General features: G+C 48.3%; 2 protein-coding genes across 3 annotated transcripts in view; both read left to right on the top strand.

Moving 5' to 3' along the window:
- Positions 1–10,554, top strand: part of ITGA2B (integrin subunit alpha 2b) — a 44,987-nt gene extending 34,433 nt beyond the window's left edge. Inside the window, exons 24-30 of the mRNA XM_028751783.2 lie at positions 1,126–1,231; positions 2,846–2,998; positions 3,832–3,945; positions 5,338–5,451; positions 6,768–6,872; positions 8,227–8,349; positions 9,301–10,554. Coding sequence (XP_028607616.2) covers positions 1,126–1,231; positions 2,846–2,998; positions 3,832–3,945; positions 5,338–5,451; positions 6,768–6,872; positions 8,227–8,349; positions 9,301–9,360 — 775 coding nt within the window. The 3' untranslated portion in view covers positions 9,361–10,554. The remainder of the gene's footprint in view (positions 1–1,125; positions 1,232–2,845; positions 2,999–3,831; positions 3,946–5,337; positions 5,452–6,767; positions 6,873–8,226; positions 8,350–9,300) is intronic.
- A 2,707-nt stretch (positions 10,555–13,261) lies between these two features.
- The window catches only part of FAM171A2 (family with sequence similarity 171 member A2), a 39,582-nt gene continuing 37,342 nt past the window's right edge, over positions 13,262–15,501 (top strand). The window contains exon 1 of one of the 2 annotated variants that reach the window (XM_028751784.2): positions 13,262–13,545. In XM_028751784.2, coding sequence (XP_028607617.2) covers positions 13,431–13,545 — 115 coding nt within the window. In that variant the 5' untranslated portion in view covers positions 13,262–13,430. The remainder of the gene's footprint in view (positions 13,546–15,501) is intronic. The other variant, XM_028751785.2, reaches the window with a different exon arrangement.

Here is a 15,501-nt window from a genome sequence, read left to right as displayed (position 1 = left end):
CAAACATGGCCATCTGTCTCTCTGCTGAGCTTGCCGCGTTTTACAGACTGCAACTAATTTATCTCTCAGCTCACATCCTAAGCAACTGAAATTCTAAAAACAACTCCTTCCAGCTCTAAAACTCTACTTCTTGTCTTTCTAACTAATTCTGAGTTGAGGCTGCATTTGTCCTCCCCATTTGCCCTCTGGCAAAAAGCCTCTCCAATACCAGGCTGGCTTCTGGCTTGCATTTTAACATGCTAAATCCAGTGTCTGGCACCCAGGAATTAGAAGGGGGGGTCTGTGCACTCCACAAACTCATAACAATATGTGTGTGTATGTGTACACACACAGAGAGATGCATATATATGTAAACCAGTGGAGACTGACCTATGAGGATAAATGGGGCATTGCCCCACCAACCTCATTCCTCCCCCAGCCAGCCCCCACTTGACTGCCTTCATATTTACAACCAGACCAGCGATATCAACTTTCTCTTCCTTAGTCTCAGGGCTCATCCGCACTTCTGCTTGTCCCACCGCTTTCCATCAGGAAAACCCGCTCTTTGCTGCTGAATCGGAGCAAACATCTGTCGCGTTTTCTGCGGATTGACATTTGCTCCAATTCAGCGTCAAAGAGTGGGTTTTCCCAGGGAAAGTGGCAGGGCAAACAGAAAACCACTCAGATCCGTGCATAGAAAACATAGGGCATGCAGGAAACCTCTTGGATTTGTGCTTTCTATGCGCAGGACAAATGTGGACGAGCCCTCAGTGTTGCCCTTGTAGAACTCAACAGGAAGAAGGCCAGAGACAAAACTTGAAGGAATTGGCTCTGCCTGTTGTTGGCTCTGGCGCCACCTGCTGTTGGGCTCCTTGTCTTCCACCCAGTGTCCACCAGCTACTACAGAAATACAAACCCATCCTGATGTGATAACAGTGGGGGGAAAGCTTTCCCACCTGATTCTGCTGATCCTACAAGGTTGATCTGGCTGCTTTGGCCTTGTGGGCAGGAGGTGTTGGTGGAGTGGAGCTGCTGGGAATATCAGTGGGGAAGGGCATTTTGCTTCAGGAGGAAGCGTGTATGTGTCCCATGACGGGGGGGGGGGGATCACTTTCATCCTTGCTCTCTCCATGCTCTCCTCCCCAGGAGGTCTGCCCCAGATGTCGTTGTGGTCCCACTGGCCTTTGGCGACTATAAGAACACAAGCAAGGACGTAAATGACTACGGACCAAGAGTTGAACATGTTTACCAGGTACAAAGAAACACAGGTTGGAACTCGATGCACAGGGGTGTAGAGGCAACACTCCAACCCACTGCATTCCCTCCAATATTCCTCAGATGAAAATAGGGACATATTCTTCATCAGTGTGTCCCCCAAACACCTCCCCTTAGCGACTGGGGCAGAGATGCAGATGTCGTGGCTGAACAAAGCAAGCCAGAGTCAAGTGACTGTCATGGCTGCTCTTTGGCACTCACTGAGGGCCAGGAGGTCAGCTGGCTAGCCCCTGCTGGGCCCTTCCCTTCCAGCCGTCCCGCTGCGAAGGCCATCACCTCTGCTCCGACGTAAATCAGCGACCCGGGCTTCACAGCCAGGGCACACTATCAGCAGATTGAACTCCGCACACAGAATAGGCGTGAGGCTTGTGGAAGCATACTACAACTACAGATTTATTAAGCATAAATCAGGACAAAGAAACATGTCTCTCTCTCTCATGTTGTCTCAGAGAAAACAGCAAAAAGCAAAAGCTATACACAATGGAAGTTCCCAACAAGCTGTGCTGGAATGTAAACAGACATGTGACACGTAACAATCCCATGCCTGTTCCTAAGGTGGAATGGAAATGTCAACACTCACAATTCCCTGGCGTGGTCTTGCGGACAGGCCACACCCCCTATGCCCCACTTTCTTTAGGGGAGACTGACGGACTGGGGAGCGGGGAAACAGTGAAAAACTTTCTATGGGGCATTCAAGTGAATTGGATCTTGTTTTCATGAAAACAGGAAGTGACGCCATATTGAATGGGGAGGAAGGGAGCAGGGCGGGAGGCATAGATCTAAGAAATGTGTTAGAGGGATGCACAGATCTGAACTTCCGATTAACACGTTGAAATGCGGTACTGAAGGGAAAAGACCCCTTCGGAATTCAGAACTCTGTGTGAAAAAGTGAGAGGCCGTGATGGCTTCAGGGTTTTTGTGGCGGTCCTGGTATTTGGGGGGGGGGGGAGCAGTTGGAAGGCATGCCACTGTGAATACGTCTGTCGTGGAATTCTACTCAATATTGATCCAGAGCAGATTCCAGCATATATTTAGCAGAGTAAAAACTTAAACACGTTGCAGAATTCCCCCCAAAATAGTCCAGAGGCGATTAATATTTCATCCAGCAGAGCTTTACTGCTACTGAAGGCAAATGAGCAGAATGGTCACAAATCGAATACATTCAGGATTGGCACTGTCCATAAGAAATTCAGTTGCAGCAAACTTAACTTAAACTTACAATAACTTATAAGTCTAAACCTCAACACTAAGCATACTATGTACAGAACACCACACTGGAAGGAAGAGAGATAGAAAGAGAAAGTGAAACCCAGGCTCCTTCTGGCCTGTTTTTGTAGTCAGCATGACCTTGACAGAAAGACGTAACAGAACCAGTTTAAGCCAGCTGCAGTCAGCTTCTCTGAAGGAATAACCCAAACATCACGAACCTTCTGTTTGCTTCTTTCACACAGAGAAGCTTCTAGAACCCTCTTAAATTAATTAGAAAAGGAAAGATCTCTACACATCATATCAATACTTTCTGTACTAAAAATGCAAACCGACAACATCTTCCTCATTGCTGACCCCTCTTCCTTCCTTGTCCTTCTCTAAGTTGCAGAATGCTGGCCCTAGCACTGTATCTGGGGCCGAGCTTCTTGTGGATTTCCCCAGCCACTTCCGGGAAGGCTTCCTGCTTTACATCGCAAGGGTGAGCACGGAAGGCAACATCGTCTGTTCACCCACGAACGACACCAACCCTCTGAAGGTAGGAGCAACCTCTGGGAAGGGGAGAGCAAAGTACAGTGGTGCCTCGCAAGACGAAATTAATCCGTTCCGCGAGTCTCTTCGTCTTGCGGTTTTTTCGTCTTGCGAAGCACGGCTATTAGCGGCTTAAAGAAAAAGGAAACAAACTCGCAAGAACTCGCAAGCCCATAGGGAAATTCGTCTTGCGGAACGACTCAAAAAACGGAAAACCCTTTCGTCTAGCGAGTTTTTCGTCTTGCGAGGCATTCGTCTTGCGGGGCACCACTGTATGGAGGGCCTGAGAACACCTCTATTAAATCTTCGCCTTTTTTTAATTTAAAGTCCCAAACACTGCAACCTTTCCTCCTAGGAGAGTTGCCCCATCCCCTTGATCTTATCAGCTGCCTTTTTTCCTGGTCTGCTTCTGCCTTAATAATAATAATAATAATAATAATAATAATAATAATAATAATAATAATATAATTTACAGTGGTACCTCGGGTTAAGTACTTAATTCATTCCAGAGGTCCGTTCTTAACCTGAAACTGTTCTTAACCTGAAGCACCACTTTAGCTAATGGGGCCTCCTGCTGCCGCCGCGCGATTTCTGTTCTCATCCTGAAGCAAAGTTCTTAACCTAAAGCAATATTTCTGGGTTAGCGGAGTCTGTAACCTGAAGCGTATGTAACCCAAGGTACCACTGTATTATTTGTACCCACCCATCTGGCTGGGTTTCCCCAGCCACTCTGGGCGGCTTCCAACAAAGATTAAAAATACATTAAAATGTCACACATTAAAAACGTCCCTTCAATATGGCTGCCTGCTGTTCACCTGAATGCTATTTCTTTCCTTGTAGCTGAAAGTCCAGGAGCCCACAACTGCTCCCAGCTACAATATGACTGCCCAACCACGGCGCTTGCGTGAGAGGCGGGATGTGAACTCAGCAGCGCTGCAGGAACCCATTGTGGTGGTGAGACTTCTTGGGAAATGGGATGGACTTCATAGTGTCATTTAAAGCGGTTGTCACTGGATCTGGGTTCATATATCCCTGCTGCTCATCACTCGGGCTAATCCTCAGTTTTCCGATCTGTAAACTTGGGATGAGCGACTTATTGTGCAAAATTGTTTTGAAAATGAATGAGGCAAGCATTCTGCTCGTGTAGAAGCCCTCATATGGTAGCAGCTCAGCATAGTGTGATTGAAACAGCTAGCTGAAAACCACCTCTGCACTCAAGAGATCTAGGAACTTGATTGTTTTAAAATTTCAATACTTAAATGTCATAGTTACTAAATTTACACTTTCAACTTGAGCTGAACAATTCTATGGTCCCACTATGCCATTTGGGGCACTTATTACCATACATTTAAAACTCACGAGTTCCCCCAAGAATCTTGGGAACTGTAGTTTACCCCTTAAACTAGCACCTTAAACTACAGTTCCCAGAAGTCTTCCCAGAAAATCATGCGCTTTAACTGTATGGTGTGTACGCAGCCTAAGTGTGCATAATGTGATGCCAGAATTTTTTAGCCACATGCTACACACCCTGTAGCTTCCAACATATGGTCTCCCTGCCAGAGGTGTCTATATTGCTAATAGTTTATGTTAGTTGGTGCAGAATTATCCTATGATCTGTCATGGCCGAGTGGGCAGTTTTCTCCCCCCCCCCCTCCTCTCCACTGAGTTTAATGGGTGGTTTCTGGCATGTACCACCTCTGCTGGAGGTCTGCCAGCAATATCCATGGCCCTGAATTTCCCCTGGCAGAGGCATATCATCTGACATGGGATGGGCCAAGAATATGATTCAGTTTGCATTTTAAAGGCAAGCCTACCTAATTTTCCCTTTCCAAGACAACAAATGAACTGAAGCACAACCATCCTTTGGAATTCCCCCTTCCCCAGATTTTTCAGTGCAGTTCTCCAGCCGAGCAAAGTTTACCAAAATGCAAACATCAGAGGTAAAGTGTGCATAGAAATGCGTATATAAATGACATACGAGCATCCAGTATATTAGGGGAACTTGATTTGCAAATAATAATGATGATGATGATGTATACTAGGTCAACGTGCCTGCAAAAAATGTGTATATTAGCAGAAATTTGCTTTGAAAGCTAATGAATTTTCATTAAGACTGAAACCAATTCAAAAACTGATGTGAAAACATAGAAGACTGAACAATGAAGAAATGGGAAACAGAGAGAATGCCATACCTTCACACACATACATACAAACACACATACACATAGTTTGTATCTGGAGGTTAGGATTGCACTGTTTTATCCGCAAGTTATACATCCTGCAGGCTGAATAACTCCATCAGGCAGTTTAAATTAACTCAACTCTCTTGATCCAACCTGCCTGCAGAACTGTAGTAGCCAAGACTGTGTCGTCATCTGCTGCCAAGTGGGGACTCTGGAGAAAGGGCAAGGAGCCATGGTGACCATCCATGCAGTGCTGTGGCTGCAGACTTTCCAGGAGGTAAGGAGGGAGCTTCTGTGCAAGGGATGGGGAGGCGGAGAGTTCCCTTCCTAGAAAACAAGACTGCCTTGATTTTGGAGAGGCTTGCCTGGCTCCTACATTGCAAGCACTTTAGTGCCTTTGGGAAATTTTAATTGTTCTCATTTTACACTTTGCTTTGAAATATTCTATTTGTTTTGAGGGGATGTTTTTAATATATATGTATATATATGTGTGTGTATATATATACAGTGGACGCTCGGGTTGCAAACGTGATCCGTGTGGGAGGCCTATTTTTTGAGAGCCAGTGTGGTGTAGTGGTTAAAAGGACTCGTAATCTGGTGAACCAGGTTCGCTTCCCCGCTCCTCCACATGCAGCTGCTGGGTGACCTTGGGCTGGTCACACTTCTCTGAAGTCTCTCAGCCCCACTCACCTCACAGAGTGTTTGTTGTGGGGGAGGAAGGGAAAGGAGATTGTTAGCCGCTTTGAGACTCCTTCGAGGTAGTGATAAAGCAGGATATCAAATCCAAACAACTCCTCCTCCTCCTCTTCTTCTTCTTCTTCTTCTTCTTCTTCTTCTTCTTCTTCTTCTTCTATTTTTGGGAACTCTGCAATGTGTTTAAGTTTTTCCTCCACATGCAGCGCGTCAGTAGTTTGTGCCCCCCACCCCCTGTTCTATAATTTTCAGAGTTCTCTATGGAGAGGAATTGACTGTTAAATCACTCTGGGAACTGTACCCTTGTGAGGGAAATAGGGATCTCCTTGCAACTCTAAGCACCCTTAACAAACTAGGATTATCTAAGGGAAACTGTGGTTGTTTAAAGTGGTATCATAGCAGTTTATATGTAGCGTGTGAATAATAATAATAATAATAATAATAATAATAATAATAAATTTTATTTATACCCCATCCTCCCCAGCCAAGACCGGGCTCAAGGCGGCAAACACCCGATATACAACAATTGATGGAAATACAACTTAAAAAACAAGATTAAAATACAACATTAAAACATTAAAATGCAGCCTCCTTTCAGTGGAAACTCAAATCAAAAACTTTTTTGGGGATAAAATGTGGCCGGGGTGTCATGGCTGAGCAAGGAAAGACGTCTAGAATAAACCCCTTCATCTAGCAAGCATAGTCTGAGTCCAGGTTCTTATTTCTAAGAGTTGCAGACCTCTAAACACCACCACCACCACCCAACCCGGAAGCCAGCGCCATTTGGGGGCGCTATGTTTTGGCCTCGCACAGGGCATTTAAAAGGTCACCAAAGCTCACCCCTGATGGCAGGTCCATAATAAGGGCTCAGGTAATGCATGATGGTCTCTTCTACCACAGCACCCCATGAAGGAGCAACTCCTCATCCAGTCTCAGGCCCGATTCAACACTTCAGGGATGCCCTACCGCATTCAGCCGGATGTTCTGCCAAGCGGATCCTCTCTGGTACGTCAGTGAATCAGTGCTGCTGAAACTCAGCTTTGCATAAGAACATCTGGTGTGCTGGATCAGGGCCAATGGCCCCTCTAGTCCGGCATCCTGTGCTCAAGCAAACCTGAGCACAAGAGCACTTTCCCCTTTTGTGGTTTTCTGTGGCTCAAGAATAGGTAAAGGGACCCCTGACCATTAGGTCCAGTCATGGCCGACTCTGGGGTTGGGGCGCTCATCTCGCTTTATTGGCCGAGGGAGCCGGCATACAGCTTCCAGGTCATGTGGCCAGCATGACTAAGCCGCTTCTGGCAAACCAGAGCAGTGCACAGAAACGCCGTTTACCTTCCCACTGTAGTGGTACCTATTTATCTACTTGCACTTTGATGTGCTTTTGAACTGCTAGGTGGCAGGAGCAGGGACCGAGCAATGGGAGCTCACCCCATCACGGGGATTCGAACCACCAACCTTTTGATTGGCAAGCCCAAGAGGCTCAGTGGTTTAACCCACAGCGCCACCCGCTCAAGAATATTTCGGCTTATTGAGATGAACAGGGCCTCGTTGATGTTTTAACTAAGGTGTACCCAGGAAGCAAAAATAGGGACAATGATTCACCAGGGACAAGGACCAGAAGACTGTGTCTGTCCCTCCTACCTAGGGGTAGTTGAAGTATAAGGACATGAGGGTATAGTATGGGTTTTAGCAAGTCATAAAGCCAAGTGGGTTGCATGTGAGGTGGATCCATGGGGCCCACTATCTGGGATTGCCCAATTTTGGTTTCTGAAAATACCTGGTCATTTGGTGAAGTCAGGGGCTAGAGCCTGATGGTTGTTTTTTTTTGGTGGAACAGAGGTGAGACTGCAATAAGAATTCTTAGGCCTCAAATATAGAATAAATGTTCATGAATGCACAAGGTAAACACATATGTATAAGTATACAAATCACATGCCTGAAATAGTACAGGAGAGCAATCCAGAAGCCATCTTGACTTGTATGTATGATGCATTTTGGGGTTAAGGGGTTGGGCAATTGTCTTCCAAGGGGCTTGCAGACCTCTGCAAGGAGAAGGGGAACTCGGTTGCAACAGAAAATAAAGATCTTCCTTGTTTTCACTGGATCTTGCCTGCATCCAAAATGGGCTCAGATTGCTAGTTAAATTCGCAAACTATCCAGTTCCAAACTTTAAGGCCGAAGCCTGAATGGCAGTTAAATAACTGGTATTTGACAGCCCTACAAGAATCACCTGGACCTGCCGCCAAGGTAGAGGAGCTTGGGCATGAAAACCCCTCCATTATTTCAATTGCATCAGGGAGACGAGGGTTCAGCTCACATTGGCTTTTTCTTTCCTATCCCTCCCCCCTGCCCCACCCAGACTAAGACACTGGTGGAGTGGGTGGACCCGGCTGCTGAGAGGGATATTCCTGTGTGGTGGATCATAGCAGCTATATTGGTCGGACTTTTCCTCCTTGCAATCTTCATTATCGTTCTTTGGAAGGTAAGCAAAACCTCGGAGCGGGCAATTCTGGGCCTAGAGGCAAAGTGGACCAACCACATGGGGTGCCAATATTCCAGTGGTTTTGGCTTTAGCTGGGGCTTGACAAAAATAGGAGCACCTCCATCCCCTGCAGAAAATTAGCCTTCATGGGAGGTCCGATGTCACAGTAACTAACCTGCCTCATTGGGGAGGCAGTGGTATGTAGAATCATAGAATTATAAACTGGAAGCGACTTCCAAGTGTCTAGTTCAACCCCTTGCAATGCAGGAATCTCAACTAAAACTTCCATCACAGTTAATAATAATAATAATAATAATAATAATAATAATATTTACACCCCGCCCTCCCCAGCCAAGACCGGGCTCAGGGTGGCAAACACCAGGTATAAAAACAATTGATTAAAATACAACTTAAAAACAAGATTAAAGTGCAGTGGTACCTCGGGTTAAGTACTTAATTCGTTCCGGAGGTCCGTACTTAACCTGAAACTGTTCTTAACCTGAAGCACCACTTTAGCTAATGGGGCCTCCTGCTGCTGCCACGCCACCGAAGCACAATTTCTGTTCTCATCCTGAAGCAAAGTTCTTAACCTGAAGGACTATTTCTGGGTTAGCGGAGTCTGTAACCTGATGCATATGTAACCTGAAGCATATGTAACCCGAGGTACCACTGTACAACATTAAAATGCAACCTCATTTCAGTAGAAACTCAAATCAAAAACTTTTGGGGGATGAAAACGTCAAATCTTCATCAAGGCCAACTATCCAGACTGGTCCTACATGGGCCAGAAAAAAGCCAGGGAAGTCCCTAAATAGTTGTTGTTGTTGTTGTTGATCAGATCAGCCAACCCCAGCATACTTCTGAGTGCCTTATGTGTTTATTTTGAGAACAGCAGCCCAGTCAAGGCTTTCACCAGTTCAAAGAAGCCTATTTCTTTCTTTTTTTTAATAGACGGGCTTTTTCAAGAGGAAGCGACCACCCACAGAGGAAGAGGAACAATTGTCCCAATGACCCTGGGGCAAAAACATCTGGGAAGGAGCAGTAGTGGGTGATCCTCACACAAACACCCCCCCCCCCGTCAATGTGATCTCATTTCTGCCTGGATCCATCCCTCCCTGTTCCCAAGGAGATGTCAGCTGGACCCTTTTTCTGAGACACCCCCCTCTTCTTTGCTACCGCAATTTAATACCCTTCCTCAGCTATACGCATCCCATTCTCTTGCTAAATAGATGCCCGCAGTTAGCAGTATCCACATTCATGGTTAGTGCCACAGAAGAGTGGTTCCTTCACCCTTAAAAACAAGGTCCTGACTGGAAGACACGGGCCATCCATGAAATTAAAAACAAAGCAAAAGCTCACTAATTCTTAAGTGGAAAAAATAGGGCTTGGAGAAACAAGTAGGGAGGAAAAAACCCCAGCACTCTTTTTAAAAGTGCAGAATTAATTCCATTAATATACATTTGTTTAGTCGTTTTTAGTCGTGTCCGACTCTTCGTGACCCCATGGACCAGAGCACGCCAGGCACTCCTGTCTTCCACTGCCTCCCGCAGTTTGGTCAAACTCATGCTGGTAGCTTCGAGAATATACATAATATGCATAAAACATGCCAAATACTCGATGCATCATGAAAGCAGTCAGAAGAAGAATGCCATTGCCGCCTATACTCTGTTCAAAATTTGGTACTCTAAATTATAGTTGGGCTTGTCCATTCCACCCATCATGTGCCACATTTCCTTGTCATTCTACAAGAGGCTGGTCCGTTCAGTCACTTCAGAGTTATTCTTTAGGAGTGAATCTTAACAGGCGTGGGAACTCTCTTAGAGATGATCTGTAGACTTCATATGATCAAGGAGCAGTGCCCATTCCTGATCCATGCCCCGTCAGCTCCCCAGTTGTGACCATTTCCCCCAAGACACAAAGATGATCTTGGAATTGTCCCTCTTGCACTAGCAACATTGCCTTTCATCTCCTCTTTGTGGCTTCAAACAAGTCCAAATCTTCAGCAGGAGAGGAGAACCATTTTGGGCTGATTCCCAAAGTTGGGGAGCTGGAGGGGCAGAAAAGGCTGCTGGTGATTCTATTCCTCCACGCAGCGCCACACCCTGGGATCTGCTGAGCTCATACGGAGGCTAATGAAGGCATGGGACATATTACATTGAGTGTAAAATGCATTTTGCTGTTTAATAAACGAAATATACCATTTAATTCTTGGGGGTTTACTTTTACCATGTTTTTCTACCAGCTTTGTATTTCAATTACTGTAACATGGGAGCTATAATTGTCTCACCAGTAGTTGGAAACCCATTAGTATTGTCAGGATCCATTTTAAAGGATTCATTTATTTATTTCAAACACTTGTATACCACCCTTCATCCAATAGATTCCAGAGCGGTGAACAAAGTGTGTGGTGTGAACAACTTTATGGTGTTTACTGGCACCTTTTGTTGTTGTTTAGTCGTTTAGTCGTGTCCGACTCTTTGTGAACCCATGGACCAGAGCACTCCAGGCACTCCTGTCTTCCACTGCCTCCCGCAGTTTGGTCAAACTCATGCTGGTAGCTTCGAGAACACTGTCCCACCATTTCGTCCTCTGTCGTCCCCTTCTCCTTGTGCCCTCCATCTTTCCCAACATCAGGGTCTTTTCCAAGGAGTCTTCTCTTCTCATGAGGTGGCCAAAGTATTGGAGCCTCAGCTTCAGGATCTGTCCTTCCAGTGAGCACTCAGGGCTGATTTCCTTCAGAATGGATAGGTTTGATCTTCTTGCAGTCCATGGGACTCTCAAGAGTCTCCTCCAGCACCATAATTCAGAAGCATCAATTCTTTGGTGATTACCCTTCTTTATGTTCCAGCTCTCACTTCCATACATCACTACTGGGAAAACCATGGCTTTAACTATACGAACCTTTGTTGGCACCTTACCCCCCTATATATAAAAAAGCACTGCATTTATACATACACAATTAAAGAACCAAAAAAATTAACAATGTTATGAAGCAGCAGCTAAAACCAGATGCATGAGCAATGAAGGCAATCGCTTCACCTGCCTGTTGTTCTTTATTGTTAGAAGAGAGAAAAGAAACCCACCGTAGTTTCAATGCAGAAGCCAAATTGTCTGCTAGCTTCGGATGTACAGTAAACTGAACGACGAATCAGTCTGGGCCCTTCAAGATTTCTGAGTCTCCTGCTTGTTACTTCCTGACAACCCCTGTATATTTTGGGAGTGGGGGGAGCTGCTAATCTGGGATTAAGCCTTTCTTTATTTGTTGTGCCAATTAGTTGATTAAAGCTCGAAGCCTTTGTTTGAATGGGCAGGATGCAAATGAACATTGACCTGCTGTTGTTGTCCTTGTTGTTAATTCTGGGAGAGATGGCATTCTGAGGTGTGGGGAGGCATATAGAACATTTCTTGCCGTTTAATGCATGTAGCAGGCAGACCAGGTGTGCTGGGATTTGTTAATATTTGAGTAGGACATATGAAAGCAAGACGATATGACTTCTGCTCATAAAACAAATAAAAACACAGGGACAGCTTTGAGCCATCAAAGAATTGTAATTTTGAGATCCCCCCCCCCCCCCCGTCATGCATGTTCAATACATTGGCTCCACATGCCCCAGTATCTGAAAAGGGGGTGGGGGGCTCTGGACTCTCCTTCCTTGGAGGTTTTTCAGCAGAGGTTGGATGGAAATCTGCCTTGGATGCTTTAGCTGAGATTCCTGCATTGCAGGGGGTTGGACTGGATGACCTTTGGGGTCCCTTCCAATTCTACGATTCTATAATAATGTACACATTGGCATCGTAAAGGTAAAGGGACCCCTGACCGTTAGGTCCAGTCGTGGCCGACTCTGGGGTTGCGGCGCTCATCTCACTTTATTGGCTGAGGGAGCCGGCGTACAGCTTCCGGGTCATGTGGCCAGCATGACTAAGCCGCTTCTGGTGAACCAGAGCAGCGCACGGAAACGCCATTTACCTTCCCGCCGGAGCGGTACCTATTTATCTACTTGCACTTTTGACATGCTTTCGAACTGCTAGGTTGGCAGGAGCAGGGACCGAGCAATGGGAGCTCACCCCATCGCAGGGATTTGAATTGCCGACCTTCTGATTGGCAAGTCCTAGGCTCTATGGTTTAACCCCCAGCGCCACCCGCGTCCCTTATTGGCACCTTATTGTTGTTTAGTCGTTTAGTTGTGTCCAATTCTTTGTGACCCCATGGACCAGAGCACGCCAGGCACTCCTGTCTTCCGCTGCCTCCCACAGTTTGGTCAAACTCATGCTGGTAGCTTCAAGAACACTGTCCAACCACCTCGTCCTCTGTCGTCCCCTTCGCCTTGTGCCCTCCATCTTTCCCAACATCAGGGTCTTTTCCAGGGAGTCTTCTCTTCTCATGAGGTGGCCAAAGTATTGGAGCCTCAGCTTCAGGATCTGTCCTTCCAGTGAGCACTCAGGGCTGATTTCCTTCAGAATGGAGAGGTTTGATCTTCTTGCAGTCCATGGGACTTTCAAGAGTCTCCTCCAGCACCACAATTCAAAAGCATCAATCTTAGAAAGCTGCTAAGTCCCGCTACCCACCAACCCTCCGCATTTGAAGACGCGTTGAACACCCAGAAAATAGCCTTGGAGAGGAAACGGAAGAGGGGAAAGCCAATCCACAGATAGGCGCCTCTGAGCCCTGCGGAGAGGGCGAGGCTTACTTGGAACAATCTTCACGTTCTGCACATGCTCAGAGGCACAGTGCACCCCCTCCCTTCCCCTGAACTTTTTTACCCCCCCCCCCTTGCCCAGGACTATTCCCTGGCATTGGACACAGTTTCTAGGTGAGGTAAGCTAAAGGCGGAGCACCCGAGAAGAAGGAGGCGGAGGAAGAAGAGGAGACCGAGGGGGCGGCGGCGGTGCTGGCTTGTTCCAGCAGGTGGAGCCGTCGCAGCTTCTCCCCGCCGGGCAGGAGGGGGCTGCCGGGGACGAGGAGACACAATCGCCGCCGCCGCGTAACCGGATCCCGCACAGCCCAGTGCGCCCGACTTGCCGCCCAGGCTCCTCCGGGCGCGCCATGGCCGGGTAGCCGGGAGCCGGTGGGGGCGGCCACAATGCTGCGGGCGCCGGCCCTGGCGATGCGCTTCGCCCTCCTGCTGCCGCTGCTGGTCGGCCCCGGCTGGCCGGCTCGCGGCAAGGCGCAGCCCGGGGAGCCTCCCAGCCCGCAGGGTGAGTGGGCGCGCGGGGGGCGCCGGAGAGGAAGGAAAGGGCTGCGGGGGTCTTGCTTGCAGAAGGCGGGTAGTGGCTGGGGGGGGGATCGAGGGACCCCCCCCCTCCTGCGGTGGGAACCGGGGATCTGCTCTCCATTGCTGGGTGGGTGGGGCAGTTTGGGGTGGGGGGGCTATTGCTCCGTGCCATTTATGCGGGTGGGAGAGCTGTTGGCGCGCGGTGGCGCATTTCCAGAAAAAGTGGGGTGGATGGGTGGGAAGCGGAGGCATATCTTTAGCTGGATTTCAAACCCCAGCTCCAATTTTTGTGTATTGTATGTGTATGTGACTGCTCCTCCCGCCTCCGCCTTTCTCGATCGGGTGATGGTCGGGGGTGGGTTTGGGTGGGTTTCCCCTCGGCTCTGGTCTGCTGGTTCCCCAAAAGGAGATGGGCGAGACCTTGCAGGACGGCGGCGAAAGAGATGCGCCGTGGGGCAGCGGGAATTGGGGAGAGGGGTGCGCGATGGGTGGGTCCGCGCCGATTCCTTCCACTCGATCACGCACACAACCCCCCCCCTAAATATTGCGCCCCTCTCTCGATATTGGGCTCCCGAATGGGACCCCCACCAAGGCTCCATCCTGCCCTCCCTCCCTCCCATAGACAGGGATGAGGTGGGGGGGAAGGAGGGTTTTGGAGGGGGGCGCGCACGGGGGGGGGCGCAGGGTTTTTGTCTATTCTTACGCCCGTTCCCAGCCCCCTTGAGCTCCCTCCACCTTCCATCTGCCAGCCCCCTGCTCGCACCATCTCTTTCTCCTCCCATCCCTTTGGCTGGCCATCTCCTTACATGGCAATCTGTTTATTTCAGGGTCTTTTCTTCTACTGCTGCCCACCCTGAACCTTTTGTCTGCCTCTCTGCGGTCCCCATCCTTGAGCCACCGTCTCTCTCCCCCCCCCCTTGTGTTTCTCCCCCTCTGCTTCTGTCTGTATACCATCTGACTAGAATATTGCCTCTCTAGGTCCACACCCATTTCTCCCTCTGCACATCCTTTTTGACCTCTGTCGGGTGTACCTGTTGTCAGCCTGCCTTGCATTCTGCTTGTTGATCTCGTGCATTTCATAAAGACACACACCTCTGCTCCTACACGCATGCACAGTCGCTTGTGAGCTGCCCTGTGGTGTGCGTGTGACCTGCCTGCGTTGCGCGGCATTGTGTCTGAAACAGCCAGAAATCTCCCCATTTGTGGTGTTTGATCTGTGGTGGCTCTTTCACACATGACGTGTGTGGACAGGGCCTATCAGAGGTGCATAATTCATCCTCTATCACAATCCGTCTACCAGTTCCTTATGCAGTGCCCTTTTCTGTTTATCGGTTTCACTCTGCCCCCACCCCTTAGACGTATTTTCCCAAGTGCCACCATGCGACTTAATTCCCCATCCCCACCCCCGGCTTGGCGCCATACCTTCCCTTAGGGTATCCTTGCTGGGAACATGGCGTTTGCCTTGGAGACCTTGATTCTGAGCTGTTGCTGCGACGGAGCACTGTATCATACGGAGCACTGTATCATTGGGGGGGGGGGGCACCTCCCTCCTGGACCCTGGAGAAGGGCTGCGTGGGGGTGAGGGGGGAAGCAAGGGCGCATAGGGACCTCTCCCCATCTGTGGCTTGAGGGGTAGCCAAGTGGATCCCACACTCCACGCTCTTCTTGTTTAGTCTCTTGGGTCCATATGGCAGCGTGGAGACAGAGGGCCTGTTTGTTTGTTCTGGATGATGGAGCTGGAGAATTGGGTGGTGCGAGCATATTAGCAATTTAATATTCACGTTGTGCTTTAATTGTTGTGACCAGCTCCGGGACCTTAGGGTGAAGGATGGGTAATATAAATTGTAATGCGTAATAATAATGATAGTCCTTCTTTCCCAGTTTGTGTGTGTGTGTGTGTGTGTGTGTGTGTGTGTGTGTTGGGTGGTGGTAAAGAGAA

This window comes from Podarcis muralis, chromosome 13, assembly GCF_964188315.1.
Source record: "Podarcis muralis chromosome 13, rPodMur119.hap1.1, whole genome shotgun sequence".
NCBI classification, from domain to species: Eukaryota; Metazoa; Chordata; class Lepidosauria; order Squamata; family Lacertidae; genus Podarcis; species Podarcis muralis.
This window is presented reverse-complemented; position numbering and strand designations above follow the sequence as displayed.